A 21,951-nucleotide genomic window follows, 5' to 3' on the forward strand; every position below is an offset into this window, starting at 1 on the left:
TTTAATACACCTATCCTACCAATACTGAAGTCTGATGGATCTTACAGACTGGTGCAAGACCTGAGGAAAATTAATGAAATTGTTAAAGTCCGGCATCCTGTGGTCCCAAACCCTTATACATTGATGAGTAAAATACCACATGAACACCAATGGTTTAGTGTTATAGACCTCAAAGATGCTTTCTGGGCTTGCCCATTAGATCCAGAAAGCCGGGACCTGTTTGCTTTTGAATGGGAAGATCCTCAGACAGGACGTAAACAGCAGCTTAGGTGGACAGTTATACCCCAAGGGTTTACAGAGTCCCCTACTTTATTTGGGCAAGTGCTGGAACAAGTTTTGGAACATTTTGAACCACCTCAGGGGGTTTTATTGTTGCAGTATGTAGATGATCTTCTTTCAAGAAGGGAACGGCAAGAAATAAAACAAGCCACAGATTCACTTTTCAGGGCCTATGAGTCTCAAAGACAAAACTCCAATATGTGGAGGAAGAGGTTAAATATTTGGGACACCTTATTTCATGAGGAAAGCGGAGAACTAATCCTGAAAGGATCCAGGGAATCATAAGTCTGCCACTTCCCTGGACAAAAAAGGAATTGAGAAAATTTCTAGGTCTAATTGGATATTGCCGCCTGTGGATTGAAGCCTATGCACAACAGACAAAAGGTTTATATCTCAAATTACTAGAAGAGGAGCCTGATGTTCTTATTTGGACTGATGATGAAACAAAACTAATCAAAGAACTGAAACAGAGTCTAATAACTGCCCCTGTCTTGGCTCTGCCATCCTTAGATAAACCCATTTGTCTGTTTGCCGCGGTGGATAAAGGAGCAGCTTTGGGAGTTCTCACCCAAGAATGGGGGGGGGGGGAAGCGGCAGCCGGTGGCTTATCTGTCTAAACTTTTAGATCCAGTATCCCGGGGTTGGCCAGAGTGTGTGCAGGCAGTGGCAGCAACTGCCCTTTTGGTAGAAGAAAGCAGGAAATTAACTTTTGGGGGAAAATTGACTATAAGCACACCACATCAAGTAAAAACAATTCTGACTCAGAAGGCTGGTAGGTGGCTGACAGACTCTAGGATCCTGAAATATGAGATTACATTGATGGAAAAGGATTATTTAACTTTAAAAACAATCATGCCTGAACCCTGCCTCCTTTCTATGGAAGGGTGATAATGAAAACTCAGATTTAGAACACAGTTACTTGGACCTAATAGAATACCAAACCAAGGTCCGACCAGATCTTAAGGATATACCTTTGCATGCGGGACTTCAGCTGTTTATAGATGGATCTTCAAGAATAATTCAGGGAAAGCAGCGCAATAGGTATGCTATTGTAGAAGGGGTAAGCAGTGAAGTCAAAGAAATGGGGTGATTACCTAATGGATGGTCAGCCCAAACATGTGAATTATATGCTCTCAACCAAGCACTACTGATGCTAGAAGGCAAGGAAGGAACAATTTACACTGATTCAAGATATGCCTTTGGAGTAGTGCATACCTTTGGGAAAATCTGGGAGGAGCAAGGACTGGTAAACAGTAAAGGAAAGGAGTTGGCCCACGGAGAACTTATTCAGCAAGTGCTGCAGAATCTGATGCTGCCAGAAGAAGTAGCAGTAGTGCATGTTAATGGGCACCAGAAAGGAAACTCCCCACAAGCTAGAGGGAACAGGCTGGCAGATGAAACTGCTCGAGAAGCAGCCCTACAATCAGAAGTAATAACAATGAATTGTTTCCTTCCTGAGGTGCCAGCTCCAAAGACAATTCCAATTTTTGAAGAAAAAGAGGCTATCAAGGAACTGGGGGCAACAGAACAGAATGGAAAATGGTTACTCCCAGACAGTAGAGAAATGTTAAACAAACAAACCATGAGGGAAATATTAGCTGTTCTGCATCAAGGAAGCCATTGGGGACAACAAGCCATGTGTGACCTGGTGCTACGAAAATATGGGTGCATTGGAATTTATACAATAGCTAAGCAAATTTGTGAAGGATGTGTGGTTTGTAGAAAGATCAACAAGAAGTTGGTTTACGGCCCAAGAAACGAGCGCTGCAAGTCACAGGAGTGGAGCCAGAGCAGATATGGATACCTATGCCGAAAGACACCTTGACGTGGTATCTACGCAATAGCATGGAGCTACAGGACGCAGTATTGGGGGCCAGCTGTGTGATCGCCATGGACAAGATTCCCAGTATACCGCTGAGTTGGGTTGGACAGTGGGGCTGGATGCAACGTCCAAAGAGATCTTTAACACCGCTAGAGAATGCAGTGACGGCCTACACCGATGCCGGACGAAAATCCAGATCAGCGGCGGTGACCTGGCAAGAAGGAGAAGCTTGGCGACAGCAGCTACTCCCAGCCACCGACATGGATTCTTTACAAACAATGGAACTGCTAGCGGTGGTGTGGGCGATGTTGAACCTAAAAGGGCCCCTTAATATTGTCACGGACTCCCTATATGTAGCGGGGGTGTGTGAACGAATAGAGGAAGCTTATATTAGGGAAGTCCAAAACAAAAGGTTGCATGCACTTTTTATGCAACTACAGAAAGCCATCAGGTTAAGGCAGCACCCTTTTTCTGTTATTCACATAAGGAGTGCCTCTTGGGATGGAGGTTGCTTTTTCTCTTCAGCGATTTCTATTTGCATATCGGTGAGATGCTTGATGATAGCATCATAAACTGCTTTTACCTCCCCCTCACTCTGGCCCCCTACCAGCACATCATCTATGTATTGATAGATTTTTACCTTGGAATTATTTCTGATTTCTGGAATGTTTTCCAGTTCACACGCAAGCGCGTGATGAGCTAGTGTGGGTGAGTGTTTATATCCCTGGGGCAACCTTGTGAAAGTGTACTGCACCCCATCCCAAGTGAAGGCAAAATACTTCTGGTCCTCAGGATCAATAGGGATTTGGAAGAACATATCCTTTATGTCCAGGGAGGCCAGCACTGGGTGTGCTGCTTCCTGGATCTCTAACACCAGATCAGCAATGTTAGGTACAGCAGCGGTGAGTGCACCTGTATTGGCATTCAATTTCCTGTAGTCGACTGTCATTCTCCATTTACCATTGGGTTTTCTTACAGGCCAAATTGGGGAGTTAAATGGTGAATGACAGGGCACAATAATGCCCTTTTGTTTTAGATCAGAAATGACTTCTTTGATGCCTTCCTTAGCAGCAACAGGAATGGAATACTGTTTAATATTTGTGATCCTGCTTTGTGGCAGACGGGGAGCACGTTGTAGCAACCTCAGCTTTAGTGTGGGTGTGCCAAAATTCCAGTAGCGACCGTTCTCATCTCTCCACGCTCGGCCCAAGAGAACATCCATTCCTAACAAATTGTAAGGAATGTCACCCACAATCATTTCAGTCCGAATCGGTTCTTCCTCTCCTGGTAGATTTAAAGTGACTTTAGCTGTTTTTTGTAAAGCAGAGTTACCAAATGCTCCACTTACATATATTGGCTTTTTAGCTGGTTTAATACCACATTGTTCAGCTACATCAGCTTTTAGCGTGCAGATCTGTGCTCCTGTGTCCACCACAAATGTTACAGGATAGCGTCTTGGCCCAACGGCACAAGTAAGCTCCAAGTCCCCATTTTTGTTTTGAACTAATCGTAGTACATTCTGCCAATCTTTTGGAGGGTTGGGAGCTTTAGGGCCTGATTGTTTGTCATTTTCCTGTTGATCATTTTCATTTCCTGTGTCAAAATTTTGGTTTTCCTCTCCCCCCCCCGTCTCTTTTTCTTTCTTTTTGATTTCTTTCTCTTGGCAGAAGGAGGGCTATTTAGTTTCCCGACTTGTTGGGTTTTTCCCTGGATCTCTCTCTTGAATTAGACCTTGAGCTGGGCCGTGTAGGCCAACTTTCTACCAGGTCTTTCAGAAGCTGATAAGAATAATCCTGAGACAAAAGCTTCGATGGGATACCTTTATGCCTGGCTTCCTCCTTAAGCTTAGCGTAGGGCCCTTTGTCATCACCTGGAGATGAAGCACTTTTGTTTTCAGGGTACTGGCTTTTATGGGTGCTGTTTGGCTTTCTGTTGTTTTTAGATCTATCCACGACTGTCCAGTCACCCCGTGATTTCTCCCGCTGCTTAGGAGGATCCCGGGGTGGCCTGGCAGCCACATCAGCATAGGAGGGTCGAATCCTTTGTCTGGCTGCAGAAGGCTTGGGAACATCTTCAGAATCAGATGTATCCTCATATTCCTTGCCGTATTTTATCAATTCTTTGGCCAAATCAGACCATGTAAATCCTCGCAGATCTCCTTTTTCGATTCTAAGTTTGATTTTCACGGCTGCCTCTTTAAGTAACAGAGGGAGCCCCCTGATTAAGGCCTTCATTCTGTCTGGTTTCACTCGAAGATTCATAGGACTTTCTTGATCTGGTACTAAATCATGGTCATAAATCATTTGAATTGCAGCAGCCTTTTGGACATTGTCCAAAATGTTAGAATAGCCCCCCCGCAGGGTCCTCGGCTCTCCTCTGCTAAGGGGATCAGTCGAGCCAACAAAGAAAGCTGCTCGCTGGGTTAGGGACCAGGGGTGTCCCCCTTCTCCAGTCGTTAGAATAATTCCAGATCCCCAGAACCCTCTAGCTTCTTGTTCACTTAATCTGATCTCGTCTCCTCCTGTGAGGGACACTCTCATTACATATTCAGCTTCTGTCTCAGATGGGCGCCTGCTGTATTGTTTTCTAATTTGTGCCAATTCTAATGGTGTGTAAGCTATTTCCTTGACTACCTTATCTTTCTTCCTACCAGTATCTTCATCAAGAGCAAAAGTCGTTCTCATAACCGGGCGCAGTTGTTTATGCTCTATTCTCTCCTCCTCCTCATCCTCAGAACCGGTATAGCGAGAAGGTAAATTAGTTGGGACTTTGTCCCTATTTATGGGAAGTCGGTGGACATATTTCTCCAATTCGCCAATCCTTCGAATGCTATGGTGAATATCCATCTCCAAATCACTAAACCTATTGTCCATAATCGTGGAAACTTTATGGACATTTATCTCCAAACTGCTAATTCTTTGAGTGTTATGTGTCATGAAGTCCTTAACTGCCTCGTGTAATATCCTAAAGTCTGCCCTTAGTCCCTCCTCCTGCTCCCTGGAGAGGGGGGGCTGCAGCTGTGCGGGGGCTTGCTGCTCTTGCGGCTGTGGCTTTGATTCCAAAATCGGGTGCTGCTTTTCTGTCCCGAAATGAAAACTCACACTTTTCCTATCTGATTGCTCAGAGTTTACAGGCTTACATTTCTTTAGTGTGTTAAAGTCATCCAAGACCTCAGTATCCTGACTACCAGAACCTGAGGAATCCTCGAAATTAGCAAGTTCCCCACATTTATCACCTAAGTGAGACAGGGTGGCACCAGTTCTCTCCTTTCCCTGCTTTCTTAACCCTTCAATTTCTCGCTGCAACCCTTCAATTCTTTGCTGCAACTTTATATTCTCTTGCTGCAACCCTTCAATCTCTTGCTGCAACCATTCAATCTCTTGCTGCAACTCTTCGGGTTTTTGCTGCAACTCTTTATTCTCTCGCTGTAACCCTTCAGTTCTTTGCTGTAATCCCTCCTTTGCTTGCTGCACCACCATGGCCAGGATAAAGAAATTTCGGGCACTGATGAAATCAAGCCCATGTTTCTTAATCTCCTTTTTAAGCTCTTTAGACAGAGGAGTACCATCTTCCAAAGTCATGATGTAATTTGCGAGTCTACTGAGGTCTCCCCCCATGTAGGCATCGTAAATCACTTTGTACTGCTCCCTCTGTATAGCGTACCCGCGCCTCTTAAGGTGCTCCCAGAAGGGACGCACAAATGCACATTTCTGCAATTCCTCCTCAAAACTAGAGGGAGATGAAAATGGCACCTCCTGAACTTCAGTGCTTTCCTCACTAATCTCATTTTCTGCCTTTTCTGCACCAGCACTTACAGCATCTGCATCACCTATATCCCCCTTGGTAGCCTTTTTCTTTTATTTAATTAATTAATTAATTAATTAGTGTTTTGTTTTGTTTTTTTTTTTACTAGTTAAGCAATTTCAGAGCGTGGGGGGCTTCTAACGACCCCCGTTATCCCACTTCTGACACCAGATGTCGCAAGCCGGTACCGGGGGGCTACCGGCTGTCAGGATACTTTTGCGACTCCCCCCTCTCAATGTGGAAGGGGTTTGTGAATGAGCCCGAGGGTCACACGCGGCGCTGCCTCTCACGGAGCAACGGCCGCCGCGGGACCGTATTTCCGGGTGGTAGCTAGAAAGCCCCCCCACCCCACCATGCTCAGAAATTGCCTCTAAAGCCAAGATTTACTCCACAAGCTAATAGGTTTATTAAGGGTTAACACAAACCGAGGGATGATGTTTAGGGACAATGCAGGTGTGAATGGCTACCAGGGATATCAATATGTATGTGGTGAGAAAGTGTCCTTTAGGGAGGCAATGCAAAGGTGCTTTTAAGGGAGAGGATTAAGGACCAAAGGGAGGAGGGAGGAGGGAAGGAAACCCGACGCCGGTCCTCCTTAAGAGGTCGCGCTGTGTGTGCAAGTATGAGGAAAGGAATATGTGTGTGTGTGTGTGTGTGTGTGTGTGTGTGTGTGTGAGGTGATGTTACCCTCCGGCGACCAGTGTCAGTCGGTGGCCGGAAGGCAGGACGGCAGGTCCGTGGGATCGGAGGGGCAGCCTCTCGGCAGCGGGTGCAGCGCCCGTTGGTTTCCTCTCCGGCGGCAGCAACACGGGGAGGGGGCTCCGGCCCCGACCCCAGGGCTCGGGACCCCGGCACGCTCGGCGCTGAGGCTCAGGCTGGACCCGGGGCAGGCAGGCAGGCAGGGTCCCAGCACCAGTGTCCGCAGCAGGGGGGTGTCCCAGGCAGAAAGCGTCCGAACGGGCCTCAGGGAGGAGGGAAGGGCCCACCTGCTGCCCTCGCCACCTTTTATACCCCCTGACCCACCGGTCCAGTCAGTGTCACTGTCCAGAGCCAATGAGCGTCCATGAGCCCCACTTTAAGGCGGTGACTGCCAGGGGCACAGGATGGCTTGTCGCCCATCCTTTCTGTCCCGGGCCACAGCTGTTGTTTTGGGTTCAGTTGTCCTTGAGAAGCAAGTCTGTTTTCGTTCGTTCGCTGGGGATAATCAGGAGAGGCCTTCGCTGGCTTAAAAGACATTTTGTTTAGACTTATGTGGGGAAGAAAAGAACAGTTTCCCACAGAGTCATAAATGGGATGTAGGATTAGGAGAAGGTAACTCAAGAGCAGACAAACTAGTGTCAGTGTTACAAGGAACACCTTTACCACAACAAACATTGGCCAGAGAAGCACATTCTATGTTTCATCAGAATGCCAAGGGGTTACAGAAGGAATTTAAAATCTCTTATGAGGAAGCCAAGGCCATAGTCAGGTCATGTCCAGTTTGTAGTCACCATAATGGAGGTTGTGGTTTAGGTTTGGGAGTTAACCCTCGAGGCTTGAAAGCCAACGAGAACTGGCAGATGGATGTCACGCATGTGGGCGAGTTTGGGAGGTTAAAATATGTGCGTGTAACTATAGATACCTATAGTCACTTTATATGGGCCACCGCTCAGGCTGGGGAGAAGGCCATACATGTGGAAAGGCACCTCAGTAGCTGTTTTGCGGTAATGGGAACACCACAGCTGATAAAAACAGATAATGGCCCAGCCTACTCTAGCAAAAGGGTTAGAGAATTTCTGCAGTCATGGGGGATCAGACATATCACAGGTATCCCCAACTCTCCAACAGGGCAAGCAATTGTAGAAAGAGCCAATGGCACTTTGAAGAGATATCTAAAGAAGTTCTCTGACACGAAAGATCTTCAGGGAAGGTTGCTAAAATGTCTCTTTGTGCTAAACTTTCTCTGTGTTTTTGGAGAAAATAAAGAACCTGCTGCCATCAAGCATCATGTCCCTCTAACAGGACAAAAGGAGCAAAATGTGAGGGTTAGATACAGAGACCCCAAAACAGGTCAATGGCAGGAGCCAGCAAGGGTCTTATATTGGGGTCGAGGGTATCTTTGTGTTTCCACCCCAACAGGTCCACTTTGGGTCCCAGCAAGATGGACTAAGCCAGTGTTGGATGCTGTCGATGCGCTCAGTCCACCACCACAGGAACCTGTTACAGAACAACGCCTGGCGTAGGGACGCCAGAAGACAATGAGGACTTTTGTTTTAACAATTATAGGTGTTCTTGTTGTTTCAGGAGTTGCCGTATGGGTCCCAGCTCAACTAAAAGAAAACATATGGGTCACTCTAGCCAACAAAACAGGTCAAGAGGCAATATGCCTATCTTTGTCCTCGCCAGGTAACCCTTTCTCTACATGTTTAGTAGATGTGCCTTTAGATGACTTCTGTCGCTCTTTCACAATTATTGTTAGATGTAGACTCGGTGTGCCACACTACGCTGCAAAATCGGGCAGCTATAGATTTTTTATTGTTAGCGCAAGGACACGGCTGTGAAGACTTTGAAGGAATGTGCTGTATGAACCTCTCTGATCACTCGGTGTCAATCCATGCCCAGTTCTTAAAAGTCCAACAGCTTACCAACCGTTTACAACAAGACACAGGTCTAGGCCTTGACAGCTGGCTCAAAGGTCTAGGTTTAGGCCCTTGGCTAAGAGGAATCATACAATATGCCTTAATTACTGTTGGAATAATTTTGTTAGCCTTGTTAATATTACCATGTATACTAAGCTGCTTACAGAAAATGATTAATCGCATGTTAAGTCAAGCCTTAGTCAGGCTAATCTAATACTCGAAAAAGAAAACGGGAAATGTGGAGAGTCTTGCAGAAGACTGGCTGCGTGAGAAAGGTCACGTAGACATGACACAGCTGGTTAATTGCAAGTGCTGAGAAAAGGGAGTTTTGCAAGAAACTAGGACAGCATGTCCTTGAGCACAAAAACTGCTATACAATAACAAGATATGGTAGAGGGAACTTGGGCATGAGATTGAGAAAGCTAGCCTGGGAACACTAACTACAATAATGTAATCAAAGGCGTGGTTAACATTAACAGTTAGCCAATGGTGAGCTTAGCTTTGCACTATGTATGAGCTTCATTATCGAGAGCATAAATACTGCCTGATTGGAGTCAATAAACGAGACTTGCTGATCACTCATCATGGTCGGTTGCATTTCTCCCGTCGCCTCCCACAGTAGTGTTTGTAGCAATTGTGGTTATTATAGTTATTGGGTTAATGTTTATCTGTTGTGTGGAAAAACATAGGTTCTGTGGGCATAAAAGGAGAAGAGAACATTTTAGTGAAAATGAGGAGAAGCGTCATAATAGTGAGTTGTTGTCTGTGGAACATCCAGGGGTTTCTAGGCACAAGTGTTATAGTACATCAGAGCTATCCAGTCAAATTGTGGATAAATGTAACTGAGAAGAGCACTCCCCAAACCATAGTGTTTGATGCATGCCAGATATTGAATTGTGGACCCTTAGAATCCCAGAGGCAGTGGAGACATGTGGATAAATATTTGTGTCCTGAAAGTGGTGTAGCAGTAGGCAAGCCATGTGGACAATGGTCTAGTGTATGGTTCACAACTGCTGCTCAGGGATGGACAGCCCCTCATAGTCAGGGAAACCCTCTAAAAAAACAACTCAGGATGTTTAAAGGAACATCTGATCCCAGCTGTCAGCATCTACAGTGTAATCCTGTAATCATCAGTCTTACAAAAGTTGACAAAGAAGTTAATCGCACGTATGGGCTTGGAGTTGAGATAACTGGTACTGATCCAGTGGGAAGGTTTAGAATAGTGGTGAGGGAATAGAGCTTGAATTGGAAACAGCACGTCCTACTGTTTTTCCTAAAATAAAAACCTGGAATCCACCAAACAATCCAAAAGTAGTAACCTTGACAGAGGTCAAGGATATAAAGCAAACCTTTTAAATTGAAACTGGATATGGAGATACAAATGCCTGGGTAGAATGGGTCAAATATACAGTGTATGCTTGTGCCTCAGGGAGGCCTACGACACAGATAGTTCCTTTTCCATTGGGGTGGAGCAAAGACCCACAGGGAATGAAATGCATGATTGCTTTATACCAAGACACAACTGCATGGGGTGATGAGGCTTGCAAGTCTCTATCGCTGCTTTTTCCTGCTGTACAGATCAAAGACCTCAGAGTGCCTCCTGCTTTCTCTGTAGTGCCCGGTAACCATACAGCTTGTCTCTCGCGACAGGATGTGAATGCTGCCAGGTATCTCGGAGATTTGGAGATGTGTATTGAGTCACTGAATGTGACTGGTGACAAAGCAGGAAACTACTCAGCTATGAATGTCCCCAGGGCAGATCTGTGGTGGTATTGTGGAGGAAAAATTCTAAGGTCTGTGCTCCCTTACAATTGGAAAGGTACCTGTGCTCTTATTCAATTGGCCATTCCATTCACCCTGGCATATGTAAAAGAGCCTCATGTTGGGAGAGAAAGAACAAAAAGAGGTCTAGGGATATCATTTGATGATAGGATTTACATTGATGCTATTGGGGTTCCCAGGGGAGTTCCTGATGAGCACAAAGCTAGAAATCAGATAGCTGCAGGATTTGAATCCTTCCTGTTCTGGTGGGTAACAGTCAACAAAAATGTGGACTGGATAAATTATATTTATTATAATCAACAAAGGTTTATCAACTATACGAGGGATGCAGTCAAAGGAATTGCAGAACAACTGGATGCCACCAGCAGGATGGCATGGGAAAATAGAATAGCATTAGACATGATACTGGCTGAAAAGGGGGGTGTATGTGTAATGCTAGGGAATAAGTGCTGTACTTTTATCCCAAATAATACTGCCCCTGATGGTACAATAACTAAGGCACTGCAAGGACTCACTACTCTAGCAGATGAATTAGCAGAAAATTCGGGAATAGATAGCTCACTCACTGGATGGTTAGAGTCCTGGTTTGGGAAATGGAAGGGGATGGTAATTTCTATTTTAGCATCCTGAATTATGACAGGAGTAATGATTGCAATAGGATGCTGCATAATTCCATGCATACGAGGTCTTGTTCAACGTCTCATTGAAACTGCTTTATCAAAGCAAATGCCTCTAAAGCCACCTTCATACGCTGACACAATGCTATTATTAGATGAGCAACATCCAGACTGCCTCTCCCCTGAAGAGAGATGTGTAATCATGTCCGAACTAGAGGCATCTTACAGAACAACTTGAGATAATGCAAAAAGCAACAGTAGGGTAAATAAAAGAAGGGGGAATTGTTAGAAATGAAATGTAGTGTTGTTTTTGCGTCCTAGTGTTAGAAGCATAGTGTTGGATTTAGTGTTCTTTTCACATCCTACTGTTAGAAGCATGTTGTTTGGTTTGGTTTTTTTTTATATATACCCTAGTGTTAGGAATATAATAGTTTGTTTAAGAGAGAAGTGAGATATCTGCACATTCCAAGGACACCGGGAGTGGTTTACGGTCCAAGAAACTGAGGGACTTAATTGGGCTCCATCTGGGGGATCCAAACACGGAGCAGGATTTATGGCCAAGATAAGGCCAAACAAAGCCACTTCTATCTTGCTCCTCGGGGCAGGATGACACCAATAGGTATAGATCATTTTGGTGATTGGGAAGACAGCCAAGGGGGCAAGAAAGGTCAAAATTATACCTTAAAAGATAAAAAGTAAACTGTTAGAATGGAATGTGTAAACAGGGGCAGGAAACTTATAGGATAATTTGAAGCGTCGGATAGGCTGTAAACCCTGGACTACCCAGCCAGTGGGGAAACGGGAGGGAACTTTGCGTCGGGAATAGGGAATATAAACCGTTATTCACCTTCCTATGGGTGTGCCTACTTGTTTAGGTCACCCATTCTTGCAAGAGTGTAAATAACCTGTGCTTCGCTGAAGGATCTGTTTGGGCCTGTTCATTGGCACGACAAACATTTATCACACCACTCAGGATGACTACAAAGGCTACAAGGATGATTAAGGGACTGGAACATCGGTCATATGAGGAAAGGCTAAGAGATTAAAAGGAGACCTTATTAATGTCTATAAATATCTGAAGGGTGGATGTGAAGAATGGGCCAGTCTCTTTTCAGTGGTGCCCTGTGATAGGACATGGGGAAATGGCGCCAAGCTACAACACAGGAAGTTCTGCCTCAACATGAGGAAAAACTTCTCTACTGTGAGGGTGACGGAGCACTGGAACAGGCTGCCCAGGGAGGTTGTGGAGTCTCCTTCTCTGGAGACTTTCAAGACCTGTCTGGATATGTTCCTGTGTGATCCGCCCTAGGTGTTCCTGCTGCAGCAGGGGGGTTGGACTCGATGATCTTCAGAGGTCCCTTCCAACCCCTATGATTCTATGATTCTATGTTGTGAGGCTATGCAGGGAGAGAATCAAAAGGGCCAAAGCCCAACTTGAAATCATGCTGGCTGCAGCTGTCATGCTTCTACAAATGTATTAGCAACAAAAGGAGGACTAAGGAGAACCTCTATCCTTTACTGGAACCAGGAGGAAACCGTGATCAAGGATGAGGCGAAGGCTGAGGTACTTAATGCTTTCTTTACCTCAGTCTTTAGTAGTAGGACGAGTTCTTCTCTGATTACCCTCTCCCCTGAGCTGGAAGACAGGGATAGGGAGCATTTTGAAGCCCCCACAATCCAAGAGGAGATGGTTAGTGACCTGCTGCACCACTTAGACATACACAAGCCTATGGGGCCAGATGGGATACACCCAAGGGTATTAAGGGAGCGGGCAGAAGTGCTCGCCAAGCCACTTTGCATCATTTACCAGTAGTCCTGGGTAACTGGGGAGGTCCCAATAGACTGGAGATTGGCAAATGTGACCCCCATCTATAAGAAGGGCCAAAAAGGAGGATGCAGGGAACTACAGGCCTGTTGGTCTGACCTTTCTGCCAGGGAAGGTTATGGAGCAGATCATCTTGAATGTCACCATGTGTCACATGCAGGACAACCAGGTGATCAGGCCCAGTCAGCATGGGTTTATGAAAAGCAGGTCCTGCTTGACTAACCTGATCTCCTTCTATGACCTGATGACCCGACTATTGGACAAGGGAAAGGCTGTGGATGTTGTCTACCTGGACTTAAGTAAAGCCTTTGACACTGTCCCCCACAGCATTCTCCTGAAGAAACTGCCTACTCATGGTTTAGATGGACATACTCTTTGCTGGGTAAAAAACTGGCTGGATGGCTGGGCCCAAAGAGTTGTGGTGAATAGAGTTAAAACCAGTTGGCAGCTGGTCACGTGGTGTTCCCCATGGCTCAGCGTTGGGGCCAATTCTGTTTAATACCTGGTGTCGCGAGCTGATGCTAGGGGGGCTACTGGCTGTCAGGATGCTTCTGCGACATTCCCCCCCAATGCTTTGTGAATGAACCCGAGGGCTCACACGTGGCGTTGGCCTCTCAGAGGAACGGCCACTGTGGGACTGTATTTTAGAGCATTTCAGAATACCCCTCCTTACCACACTCACAAATTGTTACTGAGACCAATGTTTAGATTACAAATCAACTGGTTTATTAAGGGTTAATACAAAACTAAGGGACCAAGGTTTAGGAGAGGCAGACTAGGTATATATAAGGAAAATAATTCAAAGGTACTATGGTCTTATTAAATGTACACTCCGAGGGAGAGGTGTGGAATCAGTGGTGTAAAAGGGTAGGAGTTGAGCCCGGCAGGAAAGTTAGAGTGTGTGTATGTGTGTGTGCGTTTACCCTCCTTCCGTAGCACGTGGTTCCTGGGATGCGGCTGGCAGGGCTCAGCAGGAGGTCCGTGGGGGGGGCCGGCTTCCCGGTAACAGGGGTGACTCCCCAGCAGCAGGCAGGCAGGCAGATACGACTCCTCCGTGAGTCGCGGCAGGCTCCAATCCCGGGGCAGAGCGGCAGGCGCGGACCGGGCAGACAGCTGCGGGCTCCAGTCTGGTTTGGCTCCGGTGTTAGGCTCGGGCAGACTCCGGCCGGGCAGACTCCGGCCAGGCAGGCTCCGGCGGGCAACAGTCCCTCGGGAGCAGGCCAGCTCCCCGCGGAGCGGATATAGGTGACTCCCCCCCGGCTTCTCCGGGCAGAGGATATGGGGGCAGCCCCCCCTTCCCTCTCGGCTTCTCCGGACAGCGGTGGTGGCGTTCCAGGCGGCTTCTGATTCTGCAGCAGGGTCTCCTCCCGGGCAGGCAGAGAGCCACGGGCCTGCAGAACTTGCTCTCTTTTATAGATCAGAAATCACTGTTCGAGTAAAGTACCACTGTTCAAATTAGCCAATTAGCATTGGCCAGGTACGTACTCTGTCAGAGGCAGTCTTTAACCTATTGTCCATTTTTCTGCCAGTTATCATAACCCTTATGCTCTTTTCTAGTTGTGGACTTATCTGGTAGAGCAAGGGGCTAAATCAGCAAAAAGATGCCACTCTTGCTTTGCTGGCTTGAAAGGCATTTTGTTTAGTCTTATGTGGGGGGAGAGAAGATGGACCATTCCCCACACCTGGACAAGGGGATAGAGTGCACCCTCAGTAAGTTTGCAGATTACACTAAATTGGGGGGGCACTGACCTATCTGATGGCAGAATGGCTCTACAGAGGGATCTGAACAGGCTGGATCAATGGGCTGAGGCCAATTGTATGAGATTCCACAAGTCTCTGTCAGGTCCTGCACTTGGGTCACAACAACCCCAGGCAACACTACAGGCTTGGGGCAGAGTGGCTGGAAAGCTACCTAGAGGAAAAGGACCTGGGGGTGTTGGTCAACAGCTGGCTGAATATGAGCTAGCAGCATGCCCAGGTGGCCATGAAGGCCAACAGCATCCTGACTTGTATTCAGAAATATAGTGGCCAGCAGGACTGGGGAAGCAATTGTCCCTCTGTACACTGGTAAGGCCACATCTCAAATCCTGTGTTCAGTTTTGGGCCTCTCATTACAAGGACATAGAGACACTGGAGCGTGTCTCCATGGCAAGGAAGCTGGTGAAGGGCAAGGAAGCTGGTGAAGGGTCTAGAGCTCGTCTTATGAGGAGCATCTGAGAGAATGGGGGATGTTTAGCCTGGAAAAAAGGAGGCTGAGGGGAGACCTTTTTGCTCTCTACAACTGCCTGAAGGGAGGTTGTTGCAAGGTGGGTGTTGGTCTCTTCTCTCAATTAACAAGTGATAGGACAAGAGGAAATGGTCTCAAGTTGTGCCAGGGGAGGTTTAGATTGGATATTAGGAAAAATTTCTTCACCAAAAGTGTTGTCAGGCACTGGAACAGTCTGTCCAGGGCAGTGATTGAATCACCATACCTGGAGGCATTTAAAATACATGTAAATGTGGTGCTTAGGGACAGTTTAGCAGTGGACTTGGTATTGTTAGGTTTACAGTTGGACTTGATCTTTAAAGGTCTTTTCTAAGCTAAATGATTCTATGATTCATATGTACCCCCAAGACACTGACTTCTCTATCACACTACCACCTAGCATAATTACCTCTGACCTATTTGTGTGTCAACTTTCCACACTGACCTTCCCAGCACATTTGGGTAACTTGTCTCAACTACAGCAGGTCTCTATTCCCTTCATGTCTGGGAGCATACACCCTCCAGACTTGCAAGTTTTTTTACCCAATATCACGAGCCGATATTGGGGGGCTACCGGCTGTCAGGATGCTTTTGCGACTTCCCCCCCCCCCCCCAATGTGGAGGGGTTTTTGAATAAGACCAAGGGCTCACACGTGGCGCTCGCCTCTCACAGAGGAACGGCCACTGCGGGACCGTATTTTAGGGTGGTAGTTAGAGTGCACACCCCCACCACACTCACAAATTGCTTCTAAGACCTATGTTTACTCCACAAATTAATCGGTTTATTAAGGGTTAACACAAACTGAGGGATGATGTTTAGGGAAAATGCAAATGTGAATGGCTACCAGGGATATATATACACACACAGTAAGAAAGTGTCCTTTAGGGAGGTAATGCAAAAGGTACTGTGCTTTTAAGGGAGAGGGTTAAGGATCAAAGGGAGGAGGGAGGAAGCCTGACATCAGTCCTCCTTAAGAGGTCGCGCTGTGTGTGGGAGTATGAGTGCCCGAGCGTGCAGTTATGTTACCCTCCGTCGGCTTGTCCCCGACGGCTCCTTTCCCAGCGGCAGCGGCAGTTGGTGGCCCCTTTTCGCCAGGCAGGACGGCAGGGTCAGCAGTCCCTGTTGTCGGAGGGGCAACCTCTCATGGCTCGGCAGCGGGTGCAGCAGCAGTTCGTTTCCCTGGCAACCAGCAGCAACACGGGGGAGTTCCGGCCCCGACCCCAGGGCTCAGGACCCCGGCACGCTCACCACTAATGCCCAGGCTCAACCCGGGGCAGGCAGGGCCCCAGCACCAGTGTCCATAGCAGGGGGGGTGTCCCATGCAGAAAGCATCCGAACAGGCCTCAGGGAGGAGGGAAGGGCCCACCTGCTGCACTCGCTGCCTTTTATACCCCAGTGACCCACCTGCCCAGTCAGTGTCACTGTCCAGAGCCAATTAGCATCCATGAGCCCCAAGTTAGGGTGGTGACTACCAGGAGCACAGGATGACTTGTCGCCCATCCTTTCTGTCCCGTACCACATCCGTTGTTTTGGGTTCAGTTGTCCTTGAGAAGCAAGTCTGTTTTAGTCCGTTAGCTGGGCATAATCAGGAGAGGCCTTTGCTGGCTTAAAAGGCATTTTGTTTAGACTTATGTGGGGAAGAAAATAATAGTTTCCCACACCCAAGAAGCAATGACCCACTGAATAGGCAATACTTTTGCAGGCCTTTCAGAGGCACATAACAGTGGCCAAGACTGGGAATTCATCTTAAACTATTCTCTCCCAGTAAAGCACTTAGAGCCATTATGCAAGTTAATATCTTTGAGATACATTCTGACTCTCCATACTAAGGCACAGTGAAACTCAATCCATAGTGCTGATATTCAAAAGAACTTACCTGCAAAAGAAATGGAATAACACACACAAGACACTTTTTAAGTTCAGCAAAGAGATAACGGTCCTTTTCAAGGTGAAGGTACTATCAAATAAAAAGTCAATTAAAGGATTACTTTTAATTAAATGCTTCAGCGCATACCATCAAGAATTTGTGTGTGTAAATATATGTATTTTCAGGAATCCTATATTTCATTGAAGTAAAACATGTAGAAAAGGTGACATTTTCTGGATAAGACCATTTATTTTAACAAATAGATGAGTCTTTACAATGAACTGGAGGCTGCAACAGCTGCTCTCTTGGGCTTCGGCATGGTTCCCTCACGGAATCCATTCCTACAAGTAGAAATATGGTTACCACTTTTTAAGAGAGTAGTTTTTGCTCCAGGTTATTTTCTAGCAAGTAAAGTTTTAGATCAAGTTCACCAGCTTTTTTTCAGCTTCTTTCAGTAATGCACTGAAGTCACTAAGGAATTCATACATTCAGACATTTTTACTAAGAAACATCATTGACAAGCTGCTTGGAATAAGCAGTATGGTTCTCTCCTGCTGAAGTAAATTTGACTCCTTCAGACAGGAAGATTTCAGTAACCCAGTAAATACTGCAAGATAGATGCAGCACACCCACTAAAGGCACTCTTTTATGTTCCTACTAAGCAACTCAGCAAAAGATTTCATATTTGTTAGCAATGAAGTGCAAGTCAATTTCTTACAGAAACCCTCTATGCTTCCCTCCAACAAGAGATTGAAACAGGCATGACAGAAGAGTCAGCTCCAAGGTTGCTTTTGAATATGACACTTCTACTTCAGCAACACTCGATGGAAATAAGGCTGCAGTTGCACATCATTAAGGTTTTTCTGGCTGCTGCTAGGAAAAACTGCTCTCACCAAAAAACCCAAGATGAATAATCCCTTGACCATACCTAGGTCCAGGACTTAAAAGACTCCCTACTTTTCACTATTAAATTCAATCTACATTTTTAGGCAAAGACTCTTGAATTGCTTGGTGTTTTTCATCCAGCTTTCTGGTGTATTAGGCCAGAAGTTACAGAGCTCCATTTTAGAACACGGAGGTCATACAAAGTAAATTCTTAATGAGTTTAACAGTACAGTACCTCATAAGTACAACTCAAAGCTTTATAACACATTTTAGAAACCTGTAACCGAGAATCTGATGTTACAGTTACTTACTGCTAACTTAACTCCAAAAAGAGTGACTACTGAAGTATTTCAACCCTGAAGTTTCTTTTGTGGGCAAAGGGGGATTGGAATGCATTTTAAGAATTGCCTCTTACAAAACCCCACACTTCTGCAACCAGCAATTTCACTGACTCACAAATACAGGCAATGCTACACAAAGCATACCTTTTCAAATGTGGGCATTTTATTACAATAACCTCTGTTCTGTACTACCTACATTAACAGAAGCATCATAGCTTGCTATATATCCTATGTGTATTAACAAGTGAGCTTTTTATAATTGGCAGCATTTTGAAGATACAAGGTGTCATTTATTTTCACACTATATTTAAATAGAAAGACCATACTACATTCAGTGTACTAAATATGAGCATTAACTTTGAATAACAAATTTTATAATTCAGTGAAATCCATGCAAGATCTCACATCACACTAGTTTGTAATAAAATGTCATACCTGAATCGACGGTGGACCCTTTTCAGATGCCTCATGCGACCAGTACCAGTGGTGTTGCGTCTTTTGGCCTTTACACTCCAGTTATCTGGAACACAGAAGTTACTGTTACTCATCTGCACCAAATAACTAGTCGCACAGTACGTTTCCATAGCACAACTATTCAATTTGACAGAAGCAAAAGAAAAAAATATAAATTTATTTTCTATGCAGCAATACTGTACGTGTCAGCTGAAATAGTTAAATGAGAGCTAGTTTTAAAAAAAGCTTGATGCTTTTGCAAGGTGACACTTCAAGATGACACAGTATTCTTCCTTAGTTGGAAAAAAGCCAGACTACTGAAGAAACACTGAAACACAAACTTTTAAATTCAAATATGTTACTTACACTTTCTCTTACGCTTTGCAGGATAACCACATTTCCCACAGGTAGATTTCTGCAGATGGTATGCCTTGGACCCACATCGACGACACAAAGTGTGTGTCTTATTTCGTCGTTTACCAAATGATGATGTACCCTTCGTCTGAAAAAACATTTCAAGACGTTGCACGTTGTTAACATCACTACTACTTAAAAGTCACGTAACTCAAAGCATAATTAAGCTCCTCTAAAAACCATGCACAATTCACAGTCCAATGAACATGTCAGAGGCACAGTGAACTCTAAAACACCATCTCAGTTTCGCCTACGGGTATCCTCCATTTTTAGAAATCAGTCCCTTACACCTCTCTTTGCCATTCCTATCCCCCCACCCAATGCTGAAATAAAGCAAAGCCACCGAGGGGATATCACCAATTCTCTTCTCGTCTCCCGCAAATTCATCAATATTAAACAGTAAACTGTTTCTTTTCCTGAGAAAATTTATTTATTTAACGCAAGTCAGCCGCACGCTCACCACAATGGGCTTTGGTGACCAAACGTTCTCTTTGGTACGTTACCTGAAAGGCTGCTTCATCCCCAGGGAGAGCGCCAGCCCGGCCAGGGCCGCAGCCAGCCCGAATGAAACCCTGAAGGAGACCCCAGAGGCGCCCAGGCGGCAGAACAGATCCACACCCAACCACGGCCTCCCCGCCCAGGACGAGACGCCCCGCTCCCCACCCCAGGCCAGCAGCGGCACTCACCACCAGGCCCTCAAGCTCATGCCCCGCAGCGCCTTCCTGCCCCCGAGCCCAGTCACAGCAGGGCGCAGGGCCGCCCCAGGCTCCTCAGGACCCTGCACAACGGCAGATGGGGATAGATACCCCACACCCAGGCCCTAGCACTCACCATCTTCTCCAGGCGTCAGCACCAAAAAGACCAGGACCCGCCCCACTTCCGCTATAACCCGGCAAGCGCTTCCGGGGGCACGCCGGGAATGTCCGGTAGAGCGCGGAAGAGGCGTCCGGTCCGGTGGCCCGGCGGCCCGGCTGAGGGAGCCCCCGCGCGGCAGAGAACAAGTGCTCTCCTTGGCTTGGCTTGGCCTGGCCCGGCCCGGCCCGGCCCGGCCCGGCCCCGCCCCAGGTTGTGATCAGGAGTCCCCTCCGTGTGGTGGACCTTTTCTGCCAGGTCCGGCCTGCTGGGAGAGACTGGGGTCCCGAGTGAGACCCTCTGGGGCCCCAAAAGCCTGGTTGTCCCTGGTGATGCCACCCCAAAACTGGTGCTTATTAGGGAATCGCAATGTGTCCTAGGCCATGGTGTGACTGGTCCTGGAGATAATGATTAATGAGTATCTACATGGAAATATGTCTACCTGGTCAAGAAAATATTTAACACACCTAAGTTGTCTTACTGGCACATAATTTTAACTCTAACGCGTCTTCTCTGCAGTAGCACCTATGCTGCTATTCACAGGTACCTACAGCTCCACTTCAGGCTGCAGAATCAAGTCCTGGCCCTATTTCGACATTCAGGGACAGGGTATTCTTTGCTGTAATACATATTTTCAAAGTGAGCTGCCTTAAAAAATAGACAGCCACTTACTGCTTGTCCATGTCCCCCCCCATGCCACATGACAGTCTGCCTGCAGTTTGAAGCATCACTATGATCAACATTAATGCAAAATTGTGTTTTATTCAGATGCAATGTTTACATTCTCACATGCTAGCCTACCATGCATCTTCAATAGACTCACAATCTATGGGCAATTTTATCTTAGAAGAGTTAATTTTGGGGAAATAACATGTACAGAGAGAACTTGAAATGTGTGTTTATCTTATCACTGGTTCAACACCTACTTGTCACAAAGTCAGGTGCTTCCACCACCTCCCTGGGCAGCCTGTTCCAATGCCTTACCACTCTTTCTGTGAATAAATTTTTTCTAATATCCAGCCTGAATCTCCCCTGGTGCAGCTTGACCTTATTTCCTCTTGTCCTATTGCTGGTCACCAAGGAGAAGAGGCCAACACATGCCTCACTACAACCTCCTTTCAGGTTGTTGTAGAGAGCAATGAGGTCTCCCCTTAGCCTCCAGGCTGATCAGCCCCAGCTGCCTCAGCCTCTCCTCATGAGGCTGGTTCTCAAGACCCCTAATCAGCTTAGTTTCCCTTCTCTGCACCCTCTCCAGCACCTCAATGTCTGTCTTATACCGCGGCGCCCAAAACTGCACACAGTACTTGAGGTGCAGCCTCACCAAGGCCGAGTATAGGGGCAGGATCACCTCCCTGATCCTGCTGGTCACACTATTCCTGATGCAGGCCAGGATGCCATTGGCCTTCTTGGCCACCTGGGCACACTGCCAGCTCATGTTCAGCCGGCTGTCAATCAGCACCCCCAGGTCCCTCTCTGCTGGGCAGCTCTCCAGCCACTCCTCCCCAAGCCTGTAGAGCTGCTGGGGGTTGTGGCCAAAGTGCAGGACCTGACATTTGGCCTTATTGAAACTCATGCCATTTGCCTTGGCCCATCAGTCAAGCTTGTCCAGATCCCTCTGCAGAGCCTCCCTGCCCTCAAGCAGATCGATGCTTCCACCCAGCTTAGTGTCATCTGCAAACTTACTGAGGGTGCACTCTATCCCTTCATCCAAGTCATCAATAAAGATGTTAAACAGGAGCGGCCCCAGCACTGAGCCCTGGGGAACACCACTCATGACCAACCGCCAACTGGATTTAACTCCATTGAACACAACTCTTTGGACCCGGCTGTCCAATCAGTTTTTTATCCAGCAAAGCGTGTGCGCATCGAAGCCACGAGCAGCCAACTTCTCCAGGAGAATGCTGTGGGAAACCTTGTCAAAGGCCTTGCTAAAATCAAGGTAGACAACATCCACAGCTCTTCCCTCATCCAATAAGCGTGTCACCCTGTTGTAGAAGCTCTTAGGCCACATGCAGGTCACGGGTGAGGATAGAGTTCACTGCCAGTAGTGAACTGCAGCCTCGTCAAAACCCACAGACTCATGTACTGGCAGCTGCTGAATGCACCAGCCTACATTCAGCACTGGCTAATTCACCCTTCTGTTTTG

At 46.7% G+C, this 21,951-nt stretch overlaps 1 protein-coding gene and 1 non-coding gene across 2 annotated transcripts; both read right to left on the reverse strand.

Annotated features, from left to right (window-relative positions):
• Positions 1-17,089: 17,089 nt before the first annotated feature.
• On the reverse strand, positions 17,090-19,851 carry LOC127395213 (60S ribosomal protein L37-like). The gene is made up of 4 exons (XM_051641840.1): positions 19,785-19,851; positions 18,906-19,041; positions 18,522-18,606; positions 17,090-17,201 (listed from the first exon to the last, which is right to left on the reverse strand). The coding sequence occupies exons 1-4, from the start codon at positions 19,785-19,787 to the stop codon at positions 17,132-17,134; spliced, it is 294 nt and encodes a 97-aa protein (XP_051497800.1). The 5' UTR covers positions 19,788-19,851; the 3' UTR covers positions 17,090-17,131.
• On the reverse strand, positions 17,304-17,384 carry LOC127395230 (small nucleolar RNA SNORD72). Its single transcript, XR_007891764.1, has one exon. It is a non-coding gene; the product is annotated as a small nucleolar RNA SNORD72 (small nucleolar RNA).
• Positions 19,852-21,951: the final 2,100 nt, after the last annotated feature.

This window comes from Apus apus, chromosome W (assembly GCF_020740795.1).
Source record: "Apus apus isolate bApuApu2 chromosome W, bApuApu2.pri.cur, whole genome shotgun sequence".
Lineage (NCBI taxonomy): Eukaryota > Metazoa > Chordata > Aves > Apodiformes > Apodidae > Apus > Apus apus.